Source organism: Juglans microcarpa x Juglans regia, chromosome 6D, assembly GCF_004785595.1.
Source record: "Juglans microcarpa x Juglans regia isolate MS1-56 chromosome 6D, Jm3101_v1.0, whole genome shotgun sequence".
Classification (NCBI taxonomy): domain Eukaryota; kingdom Viridiplantae; phylum Streptophyta; class Magnoliopsida; order Fagales; family Juglandaceae; genus Juglans; species Juglans microcarpa x Juglans regia.
In genome coordinates this window covers 24,111,854-24,139,395 of record NC_054604.1, presented here as the reverse complement: position 1 = coordinate 24,139,395, position 27,542 = coordinate 24,111,854, and the positions used below count along the sequence as shown (strand labels likewise).

The window sequence follows — 27,542 nt, the reverse complement described above, 5'->3', positions numbered from 1 at the left end:
CTGCCTCTAAAGCCGCAAACTCCCACTGGGTTCGCCAAGACATACTCATCCTCCACTCCATTCTTGATTCCACCCAACCACTATTACTCCCCTTCTTGCTGCATACAAAACATTCCACGAGGCTTGGACAACACTTACCTGTTTATACGCGGGAAAATCACAGACGCGTGCGATGCAACTCAAGGAGGATTTTACCTTGAGCACTCGTGGAAATCGCACCGTTACTGAGTTCCTTCAAGCAATCAAAGTGATTGCTGACGAACTCCCAATCATCGATCATCCCGTTTCGGATGATGATTTAATTCTTTACGTCCTCAATGGATTGGGTCCCGAATTTAGAGAAATTGCGGCACCCATTCATGCTCGTGAGATGTCTCTGAACTTTGAAGAAATACATTATCTTCTTGTAGGTCATGAGAGTTACCTTCGCCGGTTGGAGAATCAATCAACAACAACATTTGTTCCCACTGCAAACTATTCTCATTGGCAAGGAGGTGCTCCTGGACAGCATAAACCGAGCCCTAAGTCTTCCTTCAACAAGCCTCGCAGCAACAACGGGCATAATAAAAACGGGCCCTCCAATTTGGGCTACAGGAAATATAAGCCCAAGTGTCAATGGTGTGATCAAGTGGGCCACACGGCCAAAAATGCCTTCAGCAATTCATTGCAAATTGTGCAGCATCCTCTCAAGGAAAAAATCAAAAGTGGCTAGTTGACTCAGCGACATCTCACAATATGACCACCGATCTCTCTAATCTGTTGATTAATTCTGAATATGATGGTACTGATGAGGTGGTAATTGGTGATGGATCAGGTTTGTCTATATCTCATATTGGTTCATTATCTCTTGCATCGTCTAATTGTGTCTTTCATTTACGTGATACCCTTTGTGTTTCCACAATTCAAAAAAATCTCATTTCCATTCACCACTTTACCAAGGATAACAATGCTTACCTTGAATTTCATCTTACTTATTTTTTGTTGAAGGATTGGATCACGGGGGTGACACTACTCAAAGGCGAATGTGAAGATGGAGTGTACCCATTTTCGAAGCATCTACCGCCAAACTCCAAATATGCCGTTGCCTATTTTCATGAACGTATTACTGCCAATGGATGGCACAAAAGGCTTGGTCATCCATCGTAAAAAATAGTCCATCGTTTAATTCATGTTTTTTCTTTACCAACCAATAAGAATGAACATTTATCTCTTTGTACTTCATGTTCTCAAAATATGTTCTCAAAATAAAGCTCATCGTCAACCGTTTAATTCTCATGGTCTCACTAGCACTACTCCCATGGAATTGATTTACACGGATGTTTGGGGACCATCTCATGAAATTGGTATTGATGGCTCAAAATATTATATTATTTTTGTTGACCATTATACCAAATACATTTGGCTCTATCCCATGACTCATAAGTCCAATGTTCAAATAATTTTTCCGCAATTCCGAAATCTTGTGGAAAATAAGTTTAACACCAAAATAAAGAGTCTTTATTCTGATAATGGTGGGGAATATGTTGGACTCAAATCTTATCTTTCCATTCATGGGATTAGTCATTACACAACCGCTCCCCACACTCCACAACAAAATGGTATGTCTAAAAGACGACATCGCCATGTTGTTGAGACTGGTCTCACCTTACTCATGGATGCTCGCATGCCTATCTCATAGTGGCCATATGCATTTCAAACTGCTACCTATCTCATAAATAGAATGCCCACCTCGACTTTGAACAATCAATCACCGTTTGCAAAATTGTTCAAACAAATCCCAAATTACCTCAAGCTCAAGCAATTTGGCTACCTATGTTATCCATTAACTAGGCCCTATAACAAGCATAAACTTGAGCCCAGGGCCCAACCATGCACATTCGTGGGTTACTCACTATCCCAAAACGCGTATCTTTGTCTTGAGCCTAATAACCGAAAGCTTTTTGCCTCTCGGCATGTCATCTTCCACGAAGGGACTTTCCCTTTTCAGAAATCAAACCCTAACAATTATGTGCCCATCTTACCTTCATCAGACGCCGAAGGCTCCTCTGTATCGATATTGTTGCCGCAAGTCATCTTGCCTTCACTCCGAACTCCTGAATCTCCGGAAGTGGGTGCTGAAGTCTCGCCATCGCTTGCAGATGGGTCATTCCCTGAACTATCTCCTCTCCAGGTAAGTACCCTCTCTACTCCTACCTTGATTTCGAGCCAAATTTCTCCATTAGAAGTGCACGCACCCACTATTTCTGAAAATAATGTAGTGCGCACTCACCGAATGACTACCCGATCCATGAACAATATTTATAAGCCAAAAAAGTCTTTTGTAGTTACTAAGCATCCTCTTCCACCCGCATTGGAACCCACGAGTGTTACTAAAGCACTCACTGATTCAAGATGGCGTGATGCCATGTCCTCTGAGTTGACTGGGTTAATGTGTCACAATACATGGCAACTTGTGCACCCTCCGAATGACTGTAATATTGTTGGCTGTAAGTGCGTGTTTCGAATTAAGAGGCATGCTGATGGATCTGTAGATCGATTCAAGGCCAGGCTCGTGGCCAAAGGGTTCAATCAGAGACTAGGACTGGATTACAAAGAGACATTTAGTCCTGTTGTAAAACCAATCACCATGCGCACTGTCTTAACCTTTGCTATTATGCAAGGTTGGTTTCTAAGGCAATTGGATGTCAATAATGCCTTCATTCATGGGCATCTCACTGAAAAGGTATATATGAAGCAACCACCTGGTTTCAGGAGTCCAGAAAAACCAAATCATGTTTGTTGCCTTACAAAGGCAATATACGGGCTAAAACAAGCACCTTGTGCTTGGTATTCAGCTTTCAACCAAGCACTATTAGCAGTTGGTTTCATCAATGCAAAATCTGACTCCTCTCTATTTGTGTTTCATGATGGTTTCATACTTGCTTTTTGCCTAGTATATGTCGATGATTTGATTCTCACTGGAAATAACTCGACATTTGTTGCAAGCATTATTAACCAACTTGGGCAGAAATTCTCCATCAAGGACTTGGGTCTTTACATTTTTTCTTTGGTGTTGAGGTCATTCCTACCAAAGAAGGCTTGTTTCTAACTCAGCATAAGTATATCCGAGATATACTAGCTAAAACAAGTATGGATGGAGCTAAGGATGTCACCACTCCTCTCTCTACCTCGATTTCTCTAAAGCTGGCAGATGGTTCGTCATTAGTTGATTCAACCGAATACTGAAGGGTGATTGGAGCATTGCAATATTTATCCTTAACTCGACCTGATATTAGCTTTGAAGTGAATAAACTATCATAGTTTATGCATTGCCCCCACACAGACCCACTGGACAGCCACTAAAAGATTGTTGTGTTACTTGAAGAACACCATTTTTCACGATATCAACATCAAAAAAACATCAAACCCAGCACTCACATATTTCTCGGATGCTAATTGGGCTAGTAGTTTGGATGATAGAAAATCAACTTCAGCTTATATTCTCTTTCTTGGTCACACCCTCATTTCATAGAACTCCAAAAAGCAACGTGCCATTGCACGGTCATCAACAGAAGCTAAGTATAGGGCTTTAGCAACGGCTGTAGCAAAGTCCATGTGACTGTTATCTCTACTCCAAGAACTGAAGTTTACATTACCATAGTCACCTATACTCTTGTGTGATGATTTGGGTGCAACACAGCTAAGTTTTAATCATGTCCAACATTCAAGAATGAAGCACATCCAGATAGACATTCACTTTGTGCGTGATTTGGTTGAGAAAAAATTTCTTAATGTTCGACATGTTCACACTAATGACCAACTCACAAATTTACTCACCAAGCCATTCTCAAGACAAAGGACAGAATATTTGCGAGACAAGATCGGCCTATCTGATGGTAGCCCGTTCTTGCCGGGGTGTATCAAGGAAATTGAAGAAACCAACCGAGAGCCAACTCAAGCTTAGCTGCCACCATAAACATCACCAGATTTTGTGCCTCCCATGATTCTAGGATCAGTTTTTTATTTATCTAAATATTGTTTTTATTGTGATTGTAAACTTCCTTTTCAGTTACATATTTTTTAATGCTTAAAATTTAAGTCTCTCGGGTTATATAAAGATATAGAGCATGAATAAAAATATTTGTGAGTTCAAAATACAAATCCATAGCAGTGTAAATTCTCTATACCCTTTACATAGTTTGACCAAGGAATAAGAGTTTGGGTTTAATTTATCAGTCTTATTATCCATTTATTTGGATTTGTTTTATGCATTCCAATTTCTATCATGAGATTTTTTTTTTTTATCATGATCCCACGTTCACTCCTTGTATTTTTTCTTTTTTTTTTTTCAGTGCAAGTTTGATTGAAAAAGAAAACCCATCCTTTTGTTTAGAAGGTTAAGATGCTATTTTAATAAACCAAATTAAACTGAAAAAATGTTTTTTAATCAACTAAATTAAAGTATCAAACTTTAAAAATAGAAACCATTTCTCAGATAGAAAAATCTATTCATCATTCTCTTATCATTCTATAATATAGTATTAGATGATAGATTAATAAGTGAAATATAATAAATAATTTTTAATTATCATAAAATAATTTATTGATAATAATTAAGATGATGAATAATTTAGAAAAAAAAAAATACAGGTTCCGATGAATCAGTTGGTCAACACCGTGACGAAGTCCTGATACGTGGGGTCCACTCTTTGTGGGTGGAACTTTAAAAACGATGTCATCTTGTCGGACTTCAATTTTTTTTTTTCTTTTATCTCTATACATAAATTAATTAGCAAAACCTTTTATTACTACATATATATATATATATATATATTTTACTTTTCCTTCACTTTTACTTTCCCCCAACAAAATTCTAGTTTTATTATGTGCCGTATGGACAAAATTAGTTTATTGATTATTGATAAGAGATTTAAGAAATAATACTTTATTCGGCCTTATTTATTTCAAATTTCATTATTTATGGCGAATATTGAAAAAAATATCAACAACTATTTTTCGTATAGAAGTAAATAAATATTTTTCAATATAATGAAAAAATAAATTTAAGGGAAATTGTTTAAAAAAAACTTAAATGGATAAAATATGATATTTTTTGGATTGAAGAATAGAAAATCAATCAATCAATCTCATTTCTGACCAAAAACCAATGAAAAACACACTTCACTCCAATTTTGATAAAGAGACTTTGACCATTTGTTGTTTGATAAAGTATTAAATTCAAAATAATAGGAAATAAAAAATGAAAAAGCTAACGAAAAATTATGTCTCGTGGACAATTGTCTATTTGTCTTAATTTTTGGATTTAAAGAGATCAAGGATAATGTTATTATATCTCCTCTAATTTATATTATTTATTTTATCTCTTTATAAATATAACAATTACGTGATATCATGTGATTTATTAAAAAAATTAAAAATATATATATTTAAAACAAAATAGAGCTTGAAAGCACAAAATGATGAAGTCTTAAATCTTGACTGATTTTCTCTATCCTTTTATATTTGTATTTTTATATTTTTTTTTTTAGCAAGGAGAAAAGTAATTATTGACTTATTGTGACCAAATAGTTACAATTAAGTGAATGAGTGGTGAAAATTAGAGGGAAAGATATATAAATATATAAATGCAAGTTTGATTATATTTATCATCACTAGTATACTTTTCGACATCAAATAGTTCATAAATTTTATAGATTCATGATCAAATACCCTCAATTTAATATAGAATTGTAAAACAAAATCATAAGTAGATCATTTTCCAGTTGGTCAATGGGTATCCAAATTATTTGGGAGGGAGGAAATTTTATCATTTATATAATAATTTGATTTTGATGAGCTCTAACTATAATATTGACTAATTCCTTAGAAATATAAGCTAATATGTAACTTCGACTTTTCTTGAATCATTACATAGTGTAATGTTTGTGAAAATGACATTTCTTTTATCTCTATCAATATTAGCTAAGTAAAAGAAAAATTATATTTGCAAATAAGTATACAGAGAGTACAGTACATTCTACACTGCTGACATGATATAATTTAATTAATAAGAGAAGTTTAAAACTTAAATATCTTACAAATTTAAATATTTTCATATAAATAGTATTGGAAATATGTTACTGATCACGTCAATTTGAATGTAAATTAAAGAACTCAAAGTAAAAATTCAATTGATATCCCGCTCCTAGCTAGGATAAAAAAAAAAAGGAGCTATCTTTTTTCATCTTTGACACTTTTTCTTTATTTGTTTTGTTTTTAAATATTTGGGTAGTCAAAGAATAAACAAATAAATATGACATACACGTGAATATGAATAGGACAATCATTAGACGAGATTAGGGTACAAACAAAGCGGTGTGAAAGTTCCCTCTCTTCTCCAAGCTTTTTTTAATATTCTAATTTGTGTTGTTTTTTGTTTTTTTTTTTTCTAAATTTTGGAGACTAAAGTCTTAATTCCTACATTTTAAACGTAGGTAGTTTCTTATTGAGTTCCATTGACCACTTTTTTAAGTACTACAAGCAACCTACATGATTTGGTGGTCTTTTTCTTTGATCAATGATGTATATGATGTATTAAGATTTTTTTTTTTTTTTTTTTTTTTGGTTTTATGGTTTTATATAAGAGAAGTAGTGCTACAATTATACAAAGATACCACAAAAATATACTCATAAATTGATATAGTTTCATATAATACGTTAAATCTACTTTATAATCTAACTAACGCACCACATGCACCGATCCACATCACTTATTTAATGATGTTTTTGTTGGGCTCCCATAGTACCGTCCATCTATTATCTTCATTTTAATTTGATGTAACCAATGATTGGAAAATATACTTATCGGCAAAAACTGTGAAAAGCTTGAATTGAAACAAGATGCTTTAGAATTTTTACTAGATCTCGTTTAGTTTCACAATCATTTTCATCTTATTTCATGATTCTCATTTAATTATTATAATTTTTTCAAATTTTCATACAAAATAAAATAAACAATTCAATTTTTTCAAATTTTAAAACAAAAAGACTATTAAAAAAATATATTCTAACAATATTTTATTCAACTTTTAACTTTTATCTCAACTCATCTCATCTGTGAAAACAAACGAGACCTAAACTTTACTTTGACTATTTCACAAAGCTCTATCCTTAGAAAAATTATATCCATCATCTCCACACACCACACACAACTTTTTTTTATTTTTATTTATTTATTTTTTCTTACCAAATGTGTGGTATATGAATGATGAGTAGAAGAATTCAATAAGTTTAAGAAGAATAAAATAATAAAAAAAATATAATGTATAGAAATAATGAGTAACAAAACTCATTTCCTCAAGTCTTAACTATTATTTTAAGTTAAATTGGTGAGATTTTTTTCCCACCTTAATTAATATCTTCATATATAGATGAGAATCAAAGTCTTGACTTTGTGACTTTAAACAATTAACAACCTTGAGTTTTTACCTTTCATCGTAAAGGTGCTCTAGGTTTTATGATCAATTACGTCATATGAAACATTTGACACTTAAAACTCTCAGCCCTCGTTTAGTTACACAGTTCAGATAAGATGAGATGAGATGTTTTGTTAAAAATTAAATAAAATATTATTACAATATAATTTATTAATATTATTTTAATTTATTTTGAGATTTAAAAAAATTGTAATGATTATATGAGATAAGATGAGATAGTTTGTAATAATTACATAGATGGGCTACCAATATCAGTTTTTTTAGAATCTGTTCATGAAGACTACAACATTGCAAAAGTGACAAACTTTGCGAATTGCTAGTTACCATGCTATGAGAAAAATGAGTACATATAACGAGTTATTTGTAATGAGAATAACTTTTGTGATGAAATAAACTCATATATTTTAAAAAGAAATAGTCATTTTTGTAACAAATAATTGGTGATAAATAAGCATTTTTCTTATAGTGAATTAATTAATTTAATTATGGGCAACAATACAGCCACCGAGATTCCTTATCGAGGAATTCTCCCTATACGGCCAAAAGTTTTTTTTTTCTTTTTCCATATATTTGTTAATCTTCTTAAAATCTTCTTTTTTAAAAAAATCACAAAATTATTAAAAAAACATTTTCTTAATAATTAAGTAAAAAAAAAGAATAGTCGGACCCACTCTCTGTGGGATGTTTGGTAAGAATATTAGTATTTTCCTTTAATTATATATACGCAACATGCGTGATTAGCTCCTATGCTCGCTCTCTCTCTCTCTCTCTCTCTCTCTCTCTCTCTCTATATATATATATATATAATATAATATAATTAATCAACTCCTCCATTGTTCATCTAGAACCCAATATTCATTATTCAAACCCTATTGCCCCACTAGTACTGGTGTATTCACAAGGATTAGCTAGGATCAGGTTAGAGATGATGCTATCTGTATACTCTCACCACATAAAAAAAATATTTCTAAGGTTATGAAGTTCAAAACCCAGATATTCTTCCCATATCTCAGCCACCACAACTTAATAAAACTTTTAATTAAAGGTTTGGAGGAGAGCCAAAGAATATCAATTAAAATGGCTTGGCATGTATGCATGCATGTACTCAGTCTGATTCATGAAGATTTGGCAGATAAGTTAATTAAAGCATCCCCAGCTACTTTTTAGTTTTTAATATAATTAATAATTAGTGGCTGAGGCTCTAATTAATTTCTTTTAATAAACTGTGGGTCAGATACAGTACTGAGGTCTACGTGGGGAGGCACAACCCCTTATTTGGCTCGACTCATACACATTTGTTTTTACATGCATCTATCTGCATGCACGCATCATCAACTAGTGCTGCATGCTCTTATATATATATATATATATATATATATATATATATATATATGCGTGGCCGAGTGAGTGATACAAACTTTGGCATGTTTTGCAAGTGTTTTTTTGTTTTTTTTTTATCCCTCCTTAATTGTAACTAGGCATGCAGCCTATATATATATATATATATATATATATAATGTATTTGAAGTTTTCTTTTATCATAAATTGAACCTTATAAAATACAAAAATAAGATTTTGGTGCTATTATCTTGTTGATTCTCACTATCATACAAATTGTATGTACTGTCATTAGGAGTGATAAACGGTCCAGTAGGACCGAACGGATTGACCATTTCGGTCCGAACCTAACCGGATTGAGACTTAAACCGGTTCAGTTCGGTCCACGGTCTAGGATTTTTCCGGACCGAACCGGACCGAATGAAAAAAAAAATATATATTTTATATATAATAATTGTACAATTAACAATATAAAATTTTAAATATATTATTAATACTTGTTAATATTCTATAAATTAACAATATTTTATATATATCTTCATCTAACCGATCATTATTAATAATATAAAATTTTAAATATGTTATTAACACTTGTTAACTAATATATAATATCAATTAGTTAATTATATAGTAATTATATAAATTAGTAATATAATTTTCATCTAATTTATTATCATTAACCATATGAAATATTTTTTTATTGAGTTTGTTACATAATCCACATTAATAAGTCACTTAATTTAATTTAGTATTTTAAATAATTTTTTTTATTAATTATTTAAAAAAATAAAAAATAAAAAAAAATTAGGCCGGACCGACTGGACCTATCGGTCCGGTCCGGTCCCTTTTGATGTTTGGTCCGGTCCGGTCTGAAAAAATGATGGACCCATCGCTGGACCGGATTGAACCGGACCATTTTCACCCCTAATTGTCATTTCGATCTTCATGTAGAGTACTGAAGCTGCTTGTGTAATAATTCCAAGAGTATATATTGGATTGCATGCATGCGTTGTTATAATATCTTTCATTGATCGCTAGTTTTTTCTTAATTCATGGAAGAAAACCTTTTTTTCAAGTTTCTGTCTCAAAAAATATCTTAAATCCACTCAACTCGTTCAAAGGCTATTTGAATGGGAAAAAAGTTTCTGGACAAAAGTGTTGTTAAAGGCCCCCCTCGCCCCATTTTATTTTAAGTATTTTTTAATGTATAATGTATATAATGTATTTGAAGTTTTCTTTTATAATTGTATTTATTTAACATCCTTAATCATTAAAAAAAATAAAAAATATATATAATTTTACTAATAGTCAATTCTTTAACTATAAAATAAAATAAAATAAAAATATAAAAAAGTAGTAGGAGGATAGTAACCATATCATTATCTATAAAATAATAAAGAATGTGTAACCTGAAAGCTTTTAGACTTTAGAGGGTTGGTTTGGTTACAAAACCAAACTATCTCATTCCATCTTCATTGCAATTTTTTTAAATTTTTATATAAAATATAATAAATAATTTAACTTTTTTAAATCTTAAAATAAAAATAATATTATAATAATATTTTATTCAACTTTTAATAAAATATTTCATCTCATCTAAGTGCTTAACTGCAGGAGTCAATGAGGCATTGCCGGTTTGTTTTCAAGACTAAAATCTAAAACTTTTGAAAATTTTGAAAACTTCTCATCTCATCATTACAACCTCTCATCTCATTATTACAAGTTTCTCAAATTCTCACTCAAAATAAAATAACAATTCAATATTTTTAAATTTTAAAATAAAAATAATATTAAAAAATATATTCTAACAATTTTTTAACTTTAATTTCAACTCATTTCATCTCAATCCATCTTATTTCTTAAAAAAAAAAATTAGAATTAAGTGAACATGGAGCATTTTGGAGAGGGAGAAAAAGGAAAAAAAAAATATGCTGGCACATAGTTGACTTTTTCCACTACGTGCCGTCAAGGATTGGCAGTACAACTAACCTCCACCAATAAATAATGCTCATAATCTTCTTCTGTGTTTTTTAATTGTTATAAAACGAGAACAAGATGAATGGATGAAACTTATATGCACATGCTTCAATATTCACTTCAAAAGAAATATTCTGATGATCTGATTTATAAGAGAATCAAGTATTGTGTAAATTCGAGGAAAATTATTTTACATATTGATATTTCATAAAAGTGATTTTACATATTGATATCTCAATCAATTTTCTTTTGAGTTGAATTTTTTGAATAACTTTTTTGTTAAATCAGAACATGTTGGTGAGTAATATCAGATACAATTATGAATTGTATAAATACCACATACTTTATGTGAAAAAGAGCAAAATCCGTCATTAAAAAATAGTTTTTATCAAATGAATCTCATATTTATTTATTTTTCTAAAAGAAATGCGCGTCGCATTTTATGACTACAAATATATTTTCAGGAATGATACAAAATTTGAAGTCATAAACTACTATTTAAAAAAAAAAAAAAACATTTCCTCAAAAAACTCAAATTTGTTCCTATTTTTTAGAAAGGGTGCGGTTATTATGTCGTCCCATATTGACTGCTGGTGTATCGCTTAGTATAAAGTTTTTTTTTTCTTTTTTTTTTCATATTTTTTTAATATATTTGAATATTTTTTTTAAAAAAAAATATCAATACATTAAAATCATTTTTTTAATCACTAGATAAAAAAAAAAAATTGTAAGCAAAATGAAGAGGCAAATTAACTTTTTCCTTTTAGAAAAAACTAAACCCTTATTTTGATGCTGCTTGTTTAGTGGGTGCATGACAATTTGTTCCAAGTCATATCAAAACCGGCGGGGAAACACAAATTAAGGTAGGGTTAGGGTTATAGGAGTTGAAAACCATGTTGTTAGGTTGATGGCCTGCTCTTTAAAAGTGTTGTACCACGTCAGGATCGTGTTTCTGTTTGGAAAATGATGTCTCCTCAAGTCATGGACCTCGTAAACATGCGATTGTTAGAGAGAGAAAGATGTCCTCCTACTGACCGCTAAGAGTTTTTTGAACAGATTACTCACACGACACATTCTATATATTTTTAAATTATTTTTTATTTTTTTAAATTTAATTTTATTCTTATTAAATTAATTAACTTGTTTTACTTATTATCTATACACTATATATTTATTATAATAAAAAAAATTAAAATAAATATAATATATAGTATGTGAAGATGATAAATAGAATATTCTTTTTGAATATCCTCTTTAAAGTTCTCCACAAAAAAACAAAAAAAAAAAAAAGCATCTCCCATTAATTAAAGGAACTTGTAGTGGTAAAAGCTTACATAAATTTGAGCTCCAAATGTGAACAAAATGGATGTTATGCCTACACAGTTCACCCACCAACTTTACAACAAAACTGTGTACTGAAAAACTACCTGTGGAGTAGTTAGAAGTCGAGAGGGATTTTGTTCCTCAGTGGACCGACAGTCACCAATTTGATGTAGAAAGGGAGAGAGACTACTTGTATAAATGAGATTTTCTGGGGATTGATCTATTTGAATGGGGTTGGAATTACAAACAGTACCCCTTACATGTAGTTTTCTTTTGAAAGTGATTCTGGGTTTCCTTCCTTCCTTGCTTCTCCTTTTTTGTGCTCTAATTCAAACCATCTCTGTTAACATTGTCAAAACCACAAAGTCCCATGTGCCATATGTCTATTCCTACCTCCCTCTCCCTCTAAAAATAGGACAAAACCACCAAGTTTTACCTACTTGATCTTCCAATCTCACACGGAGACCTTGGTTGTTGGGGGTTTGGGGGACCAGATCAGAGACAGAGTGAGGCAGCTGAGCAGGCGTGGGTTGACTCATTTTACATGGGTGTTGTGTCTTCCAAACCTAATAAGAATAAAAAAAAAAAAAAAAAAAAAAAAGGCCCACTTTTTCCTATTCTTGGGGATTTGGGATAAGGTTGAATTGTATCAGTAAAAACCCAAAATGGACTTTTGCTGCAATGTTGAATTTGTTTAGGGATCATGTGACCTACCCAATATCAAGGGTTCTGGCCCATTCTAAGTGCTTGTAACATCATATGGAAAGATACCTGACTAGCTAGCCTATTACCCTTGCCCTCTGCTATATGTTGGAATTAATGGGAGGACCAGAATCTTAGTCTTATGTTGGCGTGTTGGCACTTTCCATGTTTTTGTATTCTAGGAAAATTTTTATGCTTTTGCAACTGATTTTATTGGGATTCTGGTCTTCTAAATCGGCCAAACTTTTATGGTTCACTTTAAGACCAATACAATAATGAAATTCAGAGGAAACAAGTCTTCAGCTGGACAAAGTAGATGGAACATCTTGGCAAGACTCGGAGCGAGGATTGCTAAGGAAAGTGAGATTTTTTTTTTTTCCTAAACCATGCAGGAGAAAAGTATAAAGGAAAATGCTTGAGCCGGGCTTCCGCTTGGCTCTTTTATGTGTGTTTTATTTTTGTTCTTTTTTTACATATATTTTTTTTAACGTTTTTAAATATTTTTAAAAATAAAAAAGTTACATAATTAAAAAACACTTCCTTAATGATGACGTGTTTTTTTAATGTATTTTTTAAGGATTAATATTTTTTTATTAGCGCCAGTAGGAAGACTATTTTTTTTTTACTTGTGATTAAAGAAGTATTTTTTTAATGGTATTGTGAATTTTTTTTAATTTTATAAAAATATTTAAAAGTGTTAAAAAAAATCTATGTTAAAAAAGACAAAAGCACACACACACACACACACACACACACACACATATATATATATATAAAGAGCCTTGAACTTGGTACGTATGGCATGCACTTTTATTCTATTTTAAAAAAATAAAAAAATTAGGGCAAAAAATTATGAGCTTGATTTTTGCATTAAGGGAGATATGGATGAAGGATTTGAAGGCCTTCCCTGATTACATTATCTTCCAAGTGGCAAAATGCTTTTCCTGATTACATTATCTTATCCACTTAAGCAATCAAGCAAGCTTTTCCACCATTTTCTTTAATACTATAAATTACTATGGTCGAGGTATGGTCACAAGATTGCCAAGTTTCAGTATTACAGACTCAAAAAATATAACATTCTAGTCAAGCTCTTAAAATCCTAGTCAAGCTTTACTTTAGAAGAGAGACTTTCTAGAGGTTAGAACGAGCTACAACATGTTTGCCCTAAACTCGGTTTTAGCTTAGGAATAGTGTCTAATATTCAAGTTCAATTGCTCAAATCTCACACGCAAGGTAACATTCACCTCATACACGCTTACTTGGACAATATTCTACAATATATTCGAATTTGCATATTTGCCATCTTTAAAGTAAAAACTTCTAAGTAGTTTCCTTGATACACAACTACATAACTTGATCTTAATACAACTGGATGATCGAATGTGGTGTGTGAACTGATAAAGGCTCAAAATTGACCTGTTCGTATATCTCTATCAAGACGATCTGCATTAAGTGTCCCGGGAAGCTCTCTAAATTCTTCATTAAAAATAGAATAGGCACTGCAAATGTTAAACCCCAAAAATAAGATATTATTGAAATAGTAAACGACTGTTAGACCTTATAAAAAAATAGTAAATGACTATTAGACCACCAAGATAATCTTGAAATTTCAAATGACTGATAGTGATTTTAAACAAACTCACTTTAAATATTCATAAAAGGTAACATGATAGCCACCAACCAGATATACACATGGTTGTGTTGGGGAGGGGGGGCAGAGGACTAGCATGTAGCACAAACATCAAGTTAGAACATGCGGAATTACATGCTCCCAGAAAACATTGGACGTCTTCATCATGAGGAACTAATTTGCCAAAAGTTAGAAGAGAAATGATCTGAAAAAGAATCTTACAAAAGGAAGCTTACAAATTGATGTAATTTAATATGGTACATCGGGTTGTAAAGCATTTCTTTGTTATAAAGTAGATTTGACGTATCACATGAACCACACCAATTTGTATAGTTGCTTTTGTAAGATCCATGTGTAGACCTAACACTTCTCAAGTTAGAATGACGGACTTAGAAGTGGATCAGGTGCCATTTTAGCATTATTCTCCTTTTGCGTACAGCCATACATATCTTAGAAAGAGAAAGAAGCAAGCCTTGTTTACATTATTCATGAGAGTTATGGGGAATGACATTTTATGCTATTTTTTATAGTTTAGGTTAAATTAAACCACAAATTATTAAATAGAGCACACAATTTCGTGCAAGTAGTAACACAAAAAAATTTCTTTCAAGTGTATACCTTAAGTCACCAGGTTGTCGATGTCCAAGATTCAGGATAATGATTACAAAGCCGGATCCAAGTATCTGAATGCATAGCAAACATGAGAATAACAAAAGAAATAAGATCTGTCACATCAGTAACTTAACAGGTAACATCAATCCAGTATATTAACTTTTACGCATAAAAAAATAGATCCACACCAATTCTATAGTTTAAATCATCTGAGCACTCAGTACTTGATTGCTGACAAGAGCATATATATTTCTTCCACTCCAATTATAATATCAAGGCCAGCATGGTGATATTATTATTCCCATTTCCATAGATATCATCACATTATAAGGACCGGATAGGGTGAATTTACCTACAAGGCAACAGCTATGTGCACAAACCTACTTGTGAGGCTGAAAAGAATCAAATAAAAAAAAGTTCCTGTGAAAAATCTTTTTGATGAGCAGTTCCTTTCAGAAAGCTACAAGTGTACAAGTTTATTGTGCAAGCACATTAAGGCCCGTTTGGATAATGAGATGAGATGAGATGAGATAGTTTTAGATGAAAGTTGAAAGTTGAATAAAATATTGTTAGAATATTATTATTGTTTTAATATTATTATTGTTTTGAGATTTGAAAAAGTTGAAATTGTTTATTATATCGTGTGGGAATTTGAAAAAGTTGTAATGATGTGATGAGATGAGATGAAACCGTTTCTGTATCCAAAAGGAGCCTAAGAATCTCTGGCTAACTTATGTAAACCATGGCATACTTTAAATTATATTATTTTTTTATCGCTAAAAACAATCTTTAGTTTTGTCGAAGGTAAACTTTACAAGAAGACCAATCCTAAAGCAAGGGTTCCACCCATGTTCTTTACAAAATTACCTTGATCTCAGTAAAGTGAGAACCTGAATCTTTCCTCCCCCCACTCTTTCTTTATTTTTGGATTTTTTTTATAGGTAATCAAGAAGTTTAAAAGAAGACAATATAAAGGAGGGGTGCAACACGAAAAAAGGGATTGAGAATCCTTTATATAGTGTGCCAAATTAATTATACCCATCAAAAGTCATAACTTACAGGTTTTTTTAACATCCTCTCTGATGGAAAAAAAAAAATTAGGAATTCATTTGTTTAGCACCTCCAAAACTACAAGGCATGTGTTAGGAAATTAAATGAATCCAATTTGTGGTTCCTTCAAGTTGGAAAGATCCAGGAAGGATGAACTTCACATAAAATCTACATAAGCCGCTGGCGGAGAATGCTCGAAGAGCTTCCCTTCATTCGCTTCACAGGAGTTGCACAGCACATAGCTGGAAGTCAGAGGCCCTATTTAATGTGATGATTTTGCATGTGGCCATGAAGGCCGCATTAAAATATAAATTTGGAACAAGTTGCACTCAGTATGAACTCCCTGTCAGAGTTTGTAGTTCAATAATCATTATCTTTGGGTGGTGGTGCATGACAGCTTCCACTCCTCAAGCTTTCGAGAGTTTTTAGAAATGTGATCTTTCTCTTCATCCTGATAGTTGGGTGTCTCCTATCCTATGCTTCATGTGTACTAAGGTTGCACCCTTTGCACTTTGAATAAATTTCTTTCTTATTAAAATATTAATTCCCAGCCGAAAGAAAAGTCCATAAAACTTTTCTATGTGATAGTGTTGTGCCCTTGAGGTGCATACAGTAAGTTTTACTTAGTCAATGGTCTTTTTTGTTATTATTTACTTAAAACATGTTCAAGATAAGCTTTCTCCACCCAAGTTAAGACTCAAAGAATGTCACACAAATAGTATTTAAAAAATAAAAAGTACAGATACTATGCATTTATACATTGCTTGAATGAACTTGTAAAAAAAACAAAAAGGATAAACTTAAAGAAGCGAACTTACATATAGAGGTCCAAGATCCCATCTATGGGCAACAGGTGCCAAGATAAACCACAAGACAATAAGGGCCCATGCCTTTAGACTGAGAGAAAGAATCGCCATCAAAAGGATATCTACCATGACAAATAAAAGAAGACTCGTTAGCAAATAATTTGTTTCGAAGTATAGCAGTTAGTCAACTAGTTGATTACCTGGAAGCTTCAACTTATCATGCAGAAAAGAGTAAAGCCTCCTTTTCCACCTACTTGATGAATGTGGGAGCTGAAACTTCTGTAATGAGGAAAAACTACTTAACCAAAACAAAGAGAAAAACCAGGAATGCTACATAAAAGAGGGATTAACTCCAGCTTAAAATAAAACCATAATTTAGTTGTACCAGATCTTCATCGTCGTCTTCATCATCAAATCCCTCACGAAGATGTTTAATTGGTGGCTTCGGTTTGACAGCAACAATTAGGGAATCTAGAAAACAAAGAAAACAAATTCCCACAATCAAAAGCCAATCCCTCAACAAACCCAAAACCGAACACTTCATAGACCACAATTAAAATGTGATTCTCAACTGTCATTAGTACCATATTCCTTGGCCTCTAGCTACAACTTACAAGGACACATCAAGGCAATAAATTCAGTTCAAAAGGAATTGATAAATTAACCGGACCTAGAATCCAGAAGCCCTAGAGGTTCAGTCCTCTAAGCAAACAGGTGTTCTTAAATTTCATCCACGAGATCTTGTAATGTTGAAATTAGAAGAGATGATCATGGGTCTGCAAATTTTTGTCTTTTTTCTGTAGTGATCGTCACATTTCTACAGCTGATGAGAATTTTAGTCAATAGTGAATAGCCGTACGCATATTTCGTACATTAAATGCCAAGTTAAACTTAACAGGTTTTGAAGTCATGAAAAGACATGCGTGTAACAGAGTCAAAACATAAACTTTAGATTGCAGGTTACAACATGAAAACTGACTGATTTCTCAATTAGAATATGACTTGTTGTAGCTGCGGTGCCCTGGTTGAATTTTGAAGGCGTTGTATGGGTATGTACTTTGTTGAGTCCAGACTAGGTGTTTACTTAATTGAACTGGACTGCATGAGTGCTTACGAGGAGCAGCAATTACAAGTACTCCCTTTGGATTACCAAGTCATGACACTAACGTTTTAATGTTTGCAGGTATGTTCATCTAAAAGACTTTCTCCAACTGATGTTTTTTTTTTTTTTGATAAGTAAGAATCTTTATTGAATAGAATGAAACTAGGCAATGCCCAAGTACAACTCCACCTGATGTTATAGATGTCAATATTGTTATCTCTTGTTTAGTCTATCCAACTCTAGATAAAGGTAAAGAGACAGATCTAGGATGATTATTCCAAGCTAATAACATTGGGGACAAGGACCCATACCGCCATCATTAAGTCGTAGGTAGACATGGTTCCCATTTTCGTCGTTGTCATGCAATACATTCCCTCGCAAAATAAGCCTTAAATGATCAATGGGTAGACGATCGTTTCCCGCAATCAATCTTCTCAAATCACACACCTAATTTACGAACAAACAACACAAACGCATTATGATGATCGGAAACGACAAACACCAGTTTCACTTAATTATGCAAAAAACCCAAAAACATCAACCCAAACCCTAACATATCATACATGTATGTAGACATGCACAGAGAGAGAGAGAGAGAGAAGGGGCGTACTTTGATGGTAGAGGGAACGCGGAGGCGAGAGGGGCGAGCGGGGCCGACGGTTCGGAGAATGACTTCCACTGTATTATTGTTATCTACTTCTCCATTGCGATCAGCGTCGCCCACATCAGGCCCCTCCTCCTCTACGATCTCTCCCATAAATCTATCCAAGCTACGATTAGATAGATTTGCAGGGCTCGAAATCAACCAATCGGTTGCTACTTTATCGGTACTCACCGCCACCGGCGTCCGTACAGTCTCCGAGAGAAAGAGACCAACCGACCCACTTTTTCTTTTCACCACCCTTAGCAGCTCCTTTCTCGCTCCCGGCGCTCTGCGTGTGTTTAATACGACATCGGATAGTGCTCACATCGTTCGTACAGTTGTATATAACGAGGGCCTCAAAAATCGGAATCCCTTCTTTCGAAGATTGAAATCAGATAGGAACGATACATTCAACAGCTGTTTCGTCATAATTTTTGATCGGTTATTTTAATATTAATAAAAATATATATATATATATATGATATAATTTAAATATTTTATATTACAATAATACTACTATGCCTCTCTATTTTGCCCATTATTTTGACCGCTCACATATTTAATTTTTTTTTATTTTACTTACTGATTAAGAAATTAACTATTAAAGTATTAATATTTATTTTATGTTTTTTAAAAATGTTTAGAAATGTTAAAAAAATGAGCGGCACTACTCTGCCGCCTGAGTAGCACCGTTCATTTATACTAATAGTTGCTATTGCAATTTTTTTTTTCATTTTTCTATTCACATTTTTTTAATATATTTAAATATTTTTAAAAAATAAAAAAATACACTAATACACTTAAAATCACTTTCTTCATCATTAAGTAAAAAACAAAATCCCTTAGTGGTCAAATGAAGCGGTAAGTTTTGGGCAGCATAGTAGTTTTTTCCTAAAAATATATGAATAAGAAAAATGCAAAAAAAGGGATCTACTATTAAAAAATTAGTTTTTTTTCCTCATGAAAGTCCATATTTACTTACTTTTTTCAAAGAAATTGCGTGGTCTTTGCGCACTCTATGATTGCAATATCATTTTTTTTAATCATCAATAGTTACTTCTCATTCATTCATAATCATAAGGTGCAAAAATTGCATATGTTTACAATCTGTCGCCAGCATCATGTTGCTCTAAACTATTACATAGCATTTCTCTGTTGATTATACCAGCAATCTCTATGGGTCCCTCTTCAATCCAACAACATTCACCTTCCATTCTCAAAGCCATCTTAGCAAGTTCATGAGCCACATTATTGCCTTCTCTATATATGAACTCCACAGACCAATCTTGTCTATGAAATAATCTGCACCTCATGTCATCAAGAATCTGCCCCATCGATGCACATATATCTCCCTTTCTAGTTACCCCTTTTATTACTCTTTCAGTATCTCCTTCAAACACCACATTTCTAACATCTAGTTCCACTACTAAATCCATGGCTCTCCATAGAACAACAGCTTCAGCCAGATCGAAAATTCCACTAAACATCTTTGAGGCACATAATGAGAATAGTAGCTCTCCTTTATAATTTCTTGCTGCTATGCCCATCCCAAGTTTGTTATTTGTTTTATCAAGAGCAACATCGAAATTCACCTTACTCCCTCATCAAGTGGCTTCCCCTTTGTATCTTTCCTCATTTTGATGTTTAGCCCCTTATTCTGGTTCACCTCAATTCTAGATTCTTGAAAACTCCTAAGGATTGATATAACAACAGTTATAACTTTGCTTGGACTGTCAAACTTGCCTTCAAACACCATTCTATTTCTTCTAATCCATAATCCTTTTAAAATCGTGGCAACCTCTTCTACTTTCTTCTTCTGCAGTTTTGTCTGCATATCAACCCAGATATAAAAGAAATCCTTCTCCTCACATTTCCACTTCTGCAGGCCACTTTGACTTTTTGCCCACACATCACTTGCAGCTGGATAGGTCCATAACACATGACATACTATTTCTTCATCCATACAATAAGTTTGGCATGTAGCAACTTCAATAATATTCTTCTGGACCAAGTTCTTCTTGGTAGGCAGGATGTTGTTCAATGCCTTCCACACAAATTGCTTGGTAGAGTTAGGAACATCAGAACCGCTTCTGGCAGGTGTCTCCTATAAGGAGGTTTTATCGGAGACCAATTAGAGCTTGCCACGTAAGGGTTCCATAACTGTCACAGTGCAGACACATAGCAGGGGATCAGAAATCTTCCTTCCCAGTTTCTGTTCCCACTCGACGAAACTCTCTCTCATCTTCAATCTCTCTCTCACGAAATCCCTCCCGAAATCCCTAACCTTTCTCTCTCCTTGCCTCTCTCTCCTTCAACCTTGTCGCAACCCTAACATAGGGTCAATCTGCATGAGAAGAGCCTATCGACGATTCGATCCCTTTGCAACTTGAACTCCTTGGGGCAATCCGAAGCCGCCGCCATGATTGCATGATCAATTATGTCGAAAATGTCCGAATTTGCAGTCCGGAAGTAATTCCTCCAGTATTCCAATGACCCTGGTTTCTTCGCCATGATTTAAATCCGGGAATTCAAGATCGGAAAATCAGATTTCGGCGAAGACTCACAAATTAGATAAGATATTCATGTGGTTCTAATCTATTCAGAAAAGAAACTCAATTTTTAGAAATCACCTAGCTAGATATCGGACAGTACCTTCCGGATGGTTTTTTAGAACTATCCAGACTTAATCCCATAAAAATAAAAAGGATTACCTTGGAGATTTGATAAACTTTCCTGGGAAATCTCCAAGATTTTCTCTAGAGAAAAAAAAGCGACGCTATTCAAGAAAGAAAATGAAGAACATCGATCAACTATCAAAGAAATGAAAATAACAGACTCTCAATTCCCGTCTCAACTTGCTTTTTCAAACAAAGTACAAGGTGCTGCAAATAAAAGTCCAATTCCCCCATAGAAAGAAGAAGAAGAAGAAAAAAAAAAATTAAACCAAAACCAAAACCACTATCATTGAATCACTCTCCTTGAATAAAGCGAAAACAAATAATTTTCACTATTTTGTTATTTCAGTTTTATCCTTATTTTTTATTTATATTTTTTAAAATATCTCTCTCTTTTCCGAGTCTCTAACCTTAGAACCGCTTTTGGCAGCGTGAGGGAGGGTTTGGGTTTTCCATCTGAGAGACAGAGAGAGTGAGAGAGCAGAAAGAGAGTGAGAACAAAAAGAGCAGAAAGAGAGGGCTCGATTTCGGATTGAGAGACAGAGAGTGAGAGAGCAGAGAGAGAGAGGGAGGCATCAAAATTTTGAATTGAGACAGAGAGTGAGAGAGCAGAGATGGGGGTAAGGAATTCAATCCCCTGTATGCGCAGCTCCTCAGTTTCTTCATGTGCCCCTTACATGGCAAGCTCACATTGGTCTCCGATGCAGAAGGTTTATAGGAGACACATGCATGAAGTTATTCTAGGAACATTAGTCTCTATATCCCCTCTCATACTTGTTTCTGTTTCTGCCTGTTCGAGCATTCACCAAATTCTGTTTTTTTCCATTTCAGTGCCTAAGTGATATGCACTTCTCACAGAAAACCTTCCATCCTTAGTGAAGCCCCAAAAACTTTTATCATCCTCACCATACCTGCTAAGTGGTAGACTACAGATCTGAGCAGCTTCTTCTCTACTAAAAATTTCACAAACCAGCCTCTCATTCTAGCAGAATATCCTCAAAAATAAGAGAATTGACTTTTGAATCAGCAGCTAGGATACTAACTGGTGATCTCACTTGAAAATTTGAAGTATTGGGAAGCCACTTATGATTCCAAATGGAAATATCATTTCTTATTATATGAATCTAAATAGTTTTAATAAATATGTAACTTATCTATTTAATCTCAATTGTCGATATTTTTTACCTCATATACGAATAAGGTAAAAATCATTAAGTTATAAATACATGGCAAATGTAGTATTTAATATACCACCACACATTTCATCTCCTAATTTTTTTGTTCAACTAAAGAAAATAAAAAACTGCATGTTTTATCCTTCAACTTTTCTACAATTCTTAACGAATATAATGATGAAAAAGTTAATATATATTTAGTTCTATTATATTTTTGTACAAGAAATTAAAAAAGCAACTAAGTTGTTGGACAATTTAAAAATAAAATACAGTTTTGAATTTGTTCAAATCGATTTGAATCGATCGATTAAAGCGGTTTAGTAAACAATTCGAAAAGCTTATTAAAATCGGTTCGATTTCTTACTGATTCAATTTGAATCGGCTGAATCGATCTGAATCGAATTATTTTTTCGAATCTTGATACATAAGGGAGAAAGTTCAAACTGTTTTGTATAATATTTCTGTGTGTAGTCCAAAATAAAAAAATCATGCATAGTCCAAAATATTTGGTCTAAAAAAATTCTTACAAAATATAAACACGACAGATTTTATATGTTACACTATACTAATATATAAGTTTATAACTAATACTTATTAGACTATAGTTATGCTTATACTGAATCACTATAAGTTTATAACTAATACTGATATATAACTATACTAATAGTTATATAAACATGATGAAAACATGAAAGTGATTAAAATGGAAAATGGTTTACCATTAGAAGATACTGTAAATGCTTTAATATATGGATTGAAGAGAACAATAGATGATGCAAATTTGTCAAAATGAAGGAACCACGAATGACATAAATTTTTATTTTCTTTTAGGAACAGTTTTGTCCATGCCTACTGGTAATCATAGTAATCATAATACGACGGATCATAAAGATGAGAAAACGTTTTTGTTAAATAGGAATTTTTTCCTCATTGTTCCAAAGTGAGACCTGTTTAATGGTAACTTTATGAAAATTAATAATTGGAGATGCAGGTGAAAAATGTTGGGTTTGAAGAAAACAAGGAATCTCAGAGAGCATAATTGAGTCGGTGTCTACTAATATGAATTCATAAAAATGTTGAATTTTTTTAATGTTTTGTAGAACATAATGCCAATCTAGTAAAAAAAAGACATCAAGTAATTTTTGGGGGTCAGACAGGTGTTGAATCTCATATTCGATGGGAAGATGTGTAACATTCAGGCTCTAAGCCCAGTTCTTTGAAGTCAGCCCGGTTGCACGAAGCCGGCCCACGAGCACTTGATGAGAGACTCGATCGGCGTCGTTTTGGTGAGTGTGTAATTCCCCTTTTCTATTGCACTACTTTTCTTCCGCACGGTTTCTTCCCACTGCACTGCATTTCCACATATCGCTCAAACCGTGCGCACCAAACCCATAACTTTTGCATTTGTTTTACCTCTTATCACGCTCAAGAAACGAACTCGCACCTTTCTGCAGACCTTTTCAATCGATTCCTCTCAATTTCTCTATCCCTTCATCGTGCGTTCAACCCGGGTGTTGGAGCTTCAGCTTTTGACTCCACCGCTGTTTTTTTTTTCTTGAACAACCGTTGGTAATTCCTTCTCTCTTTCATTTTTTTTAATTTTTATTTCTTTCTTCTTCTTCCTTTTCTTCTGGTTTATCCGCGCAGGCCTCTCTTCTATGCAGGTTTGCCCTGTTTTGTTTACACACACAAACCACTCTATTTTGCTTGCCGTATGCACACACTCAAACTTCTCAAGCTTTCCTTGTGCAGGTCACTTTCTTTTTCACTAGAGATTGTTGTGAATTTTTTGGGCATAGACTACAGTGGGTTGTGTCGGTTTGAAGTGGTTTGAAGCTTTCGTGACTCTATTAGGTAAGTCACTCCCGAAACCTTTGGTAGGGTTTGGATATTGTGGTTGGTTGTGAAATGTAGTAATGTTACTGATTTGAGTGTGGCGTGGGTAAGATGTTTGCACTACTACAATGACTTTTGGGCAATCTGTTACAGTTATAAATTTATATTGTGTTGGCGTTTTATATGTTGGATTGTGGTGGAGTGTGATGGAATTCTTGAAGTTGAGGAGTATGATTTTTGGATGGCTTTGTGAGACTGTTTTGGACTATTAATTGAAACTAGTTGGTGTAAATTTATGGGTGTTTTGAGCTAGTTGTATTGGATATTTTATGCAAGTCTCGAATTGTTGAATGACTAAAATATTGATGCTTGTACTGAAAATTTTATTTGAAGGTTGGAGGTGAAGTATGGTTTGGGTTATGTTTTAATCATTGGAGTTGCTGTTGAGGGTTTTGGAAATGATTATGGTTGGTTTGGTGTTAATAAAAGGTGGCTGTTTTAGGCTTTAAATGCAAATGGTTTGAGGAGAGTACTGTTCGGGTTTAATTGTTATGATAGTTATTGAGTTAAAAGGGACTGTTTTGGTTTATTACTCAATAAATAGTAGCTTACTGTATTGGTTTATTAAATGTTGGGTATATGTTTTGTTTAGGTGGTATCACTACTAGAGTTCCAACTCAAGGTGTTGATAATACACGGAAGTCAGGTAAGTGGGGTTCATATACTAGTTTTGCATAAAAGAAATAAAATGAGGTTGACTTTGAAAATATGTATATTTGTTTTTGAAAAGAAATCTGAAAATGACCTCAGATATTTGTTTTGCATATGTATAAATTTTATATAAGAGAAAATATTTTCTGTCATGAGCTAATTTTGTGCATTCTGTTTCTAAACTATGCAAAAATAACGAATATGAAAATCTAAAAGTTTTTGTTACGAATAAATGAAGATGTTTTGGATTCTATTTATCTCGAACATGTAAAATGATCTGAAGCTATTCAGTATTTTGTTTTTATGTGATGTGTCATCTGAAAACCTTGGCATGAAGTTTTGATTCTGTATATGAATGTGATTTGATTCCAATGATATTCTGTTCTGTTTCTGTTAAGGCCCAGCTACGGGTATAATAGTAGTTTATAACCCTATCACGGGGGTGAAACATGGTATACGGCCCAGCCACGGGTATAATGGTGGTTTTTAACCCTACCACGGGGGTGAAACATGGAATACGGCACAGTCGCGGGTATAATAGTGGTTTATAACCCTACCACGGGGGTTAAACAGGGTATTTGTCCCAATGTGATGCTATGAGATGATATGAATATAATGTTTCAATTTGGATATGCCAAAGGATTTTCTTTTTGGGAATAAGTTTGTTTTTCTAAAAATTTCGCTCTGATGTTTTGTAACAAGTTTTGTTTATACATTCTGAAAGTAAACATGTTGTTTCTATATTCTGGAAGAGAATGTTTTGTTCTGCATGTTGAACGTTATAAATGCTCATGTTTACATGTTAGTATATGCTCTCTGCTTGCTGAGTTGTTGATAACTCACCCCTTAATCTTTATAATATTTTCAGATGACATTGATGGTTCAGCTGAGGATCAGTATTAGAGTTTGTGGACAAGATTAGCTGTGGATAGCTTTGGGTATCTCGTGATATTAGTGCTGTTGTTAGATGTTATTTACTTATTAAGTTGTTTTCAATGGATTTAGACGGTTTATGGAGACTTATGTCAATTTTATTCTATTCTAATTTGTTATGTGAGACATGGAGAAAAGTTGATATTTTATTTGGGTTCTTGGACTGAGGATTTGATATGTGAGTATGTATGGTTTATTAATTTAAAGTATTTATATTTGATTTGAAGTTTTGGAAGTATATATATATTCTTGGAATTGGAGATACATTTGGATTATTGGAGTTGATTATCAGGTTATATGAGTTAACTCTCCGGATTCTCGGAGTCGGGGAGTTACAGTTGGTATCAGAGACAAGTTTGAATTTTGTATACTATAGACCTTGGAGGTTTAGATATCTGTGGGTTCATAGGATGTAAAAAAAAAAAAAAAATCTAGTATAGGAATTTGAGGATTATAAGGATGATCACGTGAATATTGATTTTGATAGGATTTGAGGTTTTGATGTTAGGAGTTGAATTCGTAACTTTGAGGTTTTTAGATTCTAATGACGTATGTGAGTATTAAGTGATGTCAGGCTTCAATAGTTAATAGATATATATATATATATATATATATGTATTTGTGTTAATGCGCATATTTTATTTATTTTATTGATTTATTTTATTTACTTAGTATTTTTGTTTTTAATTATTTTAGAACGTTTTACCAAATTTAAGTTTTCAGGATGGCGGCTCATCGTCAAGTTCGAAGCCTTGAAGATTTGAACGAAAACAACAACAATGGGGGTTGCACGTTTGAACAATTTAATCGAACGCATCCTCCCATTTTTGACGGAAGAGGTGATACGAACATAGCGGAGGATTGGATACAAGACATTGAAGAAATATTTAGTGTTTTGGAGTGTACCGACCAGCAAAAGGTTTGGTTCGCAGCTTTTAAACTAACTGGAGAAGCGAAGAGATGGTGGAATTGGAGTTAGAAGAGATTCCCATTGTGAGAGAGTATCCGGAGGTTTTTCCTGAAGATTTGTCTGGATTGCCTCCCGAGCGGGAAGTAAAGTTTGCTATTGAGTTAGCCCCAGGCATGGCACCACTTTCTAAAGCCCCTTATCGAATGGCACCATCAGAGTTGGCCGAGCTCAAAGAACAGTTGCAAGATTTATTAGATAAAGGTTTCATCAGGCCTAGTGTATCACCTTGGAGAGCTCCAGTTTTGTTTGTGAAGAAGAAGGACGAGACAATGAGAATGTGTATAGACTACAGGGAACTGAACCGAGTGACCATAAAGAATAAATATCCGCTGTCCCGCATCGATGATTTATTTGATCAGTTGCGAGGTGCTCAGGTTTTCTCCAAGATTGATCTCAGATCGGGTTATCATCAATTGAAGATCAAGGCGGAGGATGTGCCTAAGACAGCTTTCAGGACCAGGTATGGCCATTATGAATTCTTGGTCATGCCTTTTAGACTAACCAACGCCCCAGCAGTATTTATGGACTTGATGAATCGAGTATTTCATGAATTCTTGGATAAATTTGTAGTAGTGTTTATC

At 33.5% G+C, this 27,542-nt stretch overlaps 1 protein-coding gene and 1 long non-coding RNA gene across 2 annotated transcripts; one reads left to right on the top strand and one right to left on the bottom strand.

Moving 5' to 3' along the window:
* Positions 1-14,100: 14,100 nt before the first annotated feature.
* On the bottom strand, positions 14,101-19,059 carry LOC121235953. Its single transcript, XM_041132408.1, has 7 exons — positions 18,629-19,059; positions 18,330-18,465; positions 17,302-17,387; positions 17,117-17,195; positions 16,929-17,038; positions 15,067-15,131; positions 14,101-14,317 (listed from the first exon to the last, which is right to left on the bottom strand). Exons 1-7 carry the CDS (start codon positions 18,773-18,775, stop codon positions 14,224-14,226), a joined length of 717 nt encoding a protein of 238 aa, XP_040988342.1. The 5' UTR covers positions 18,776-19,059; the 3' UTR covers positions 14,101-14,223.
* Positions 19,060-25,023: 5,964 nt separating this feature from the next.
* Positions 25,024-26,217, top strand: LOC121233938. The gene is made up of 2 exons (XR_005934268.1): positions 25,024-25,053; positions 25,927-26,217. It is a non-coding gene; the product is annotated as an uncharacterized LOC121233938 (long non-coding RNA).
* The last annotated feature ends 1,325 nt before the right edge of the window (positions 26,218-27,542 follow it).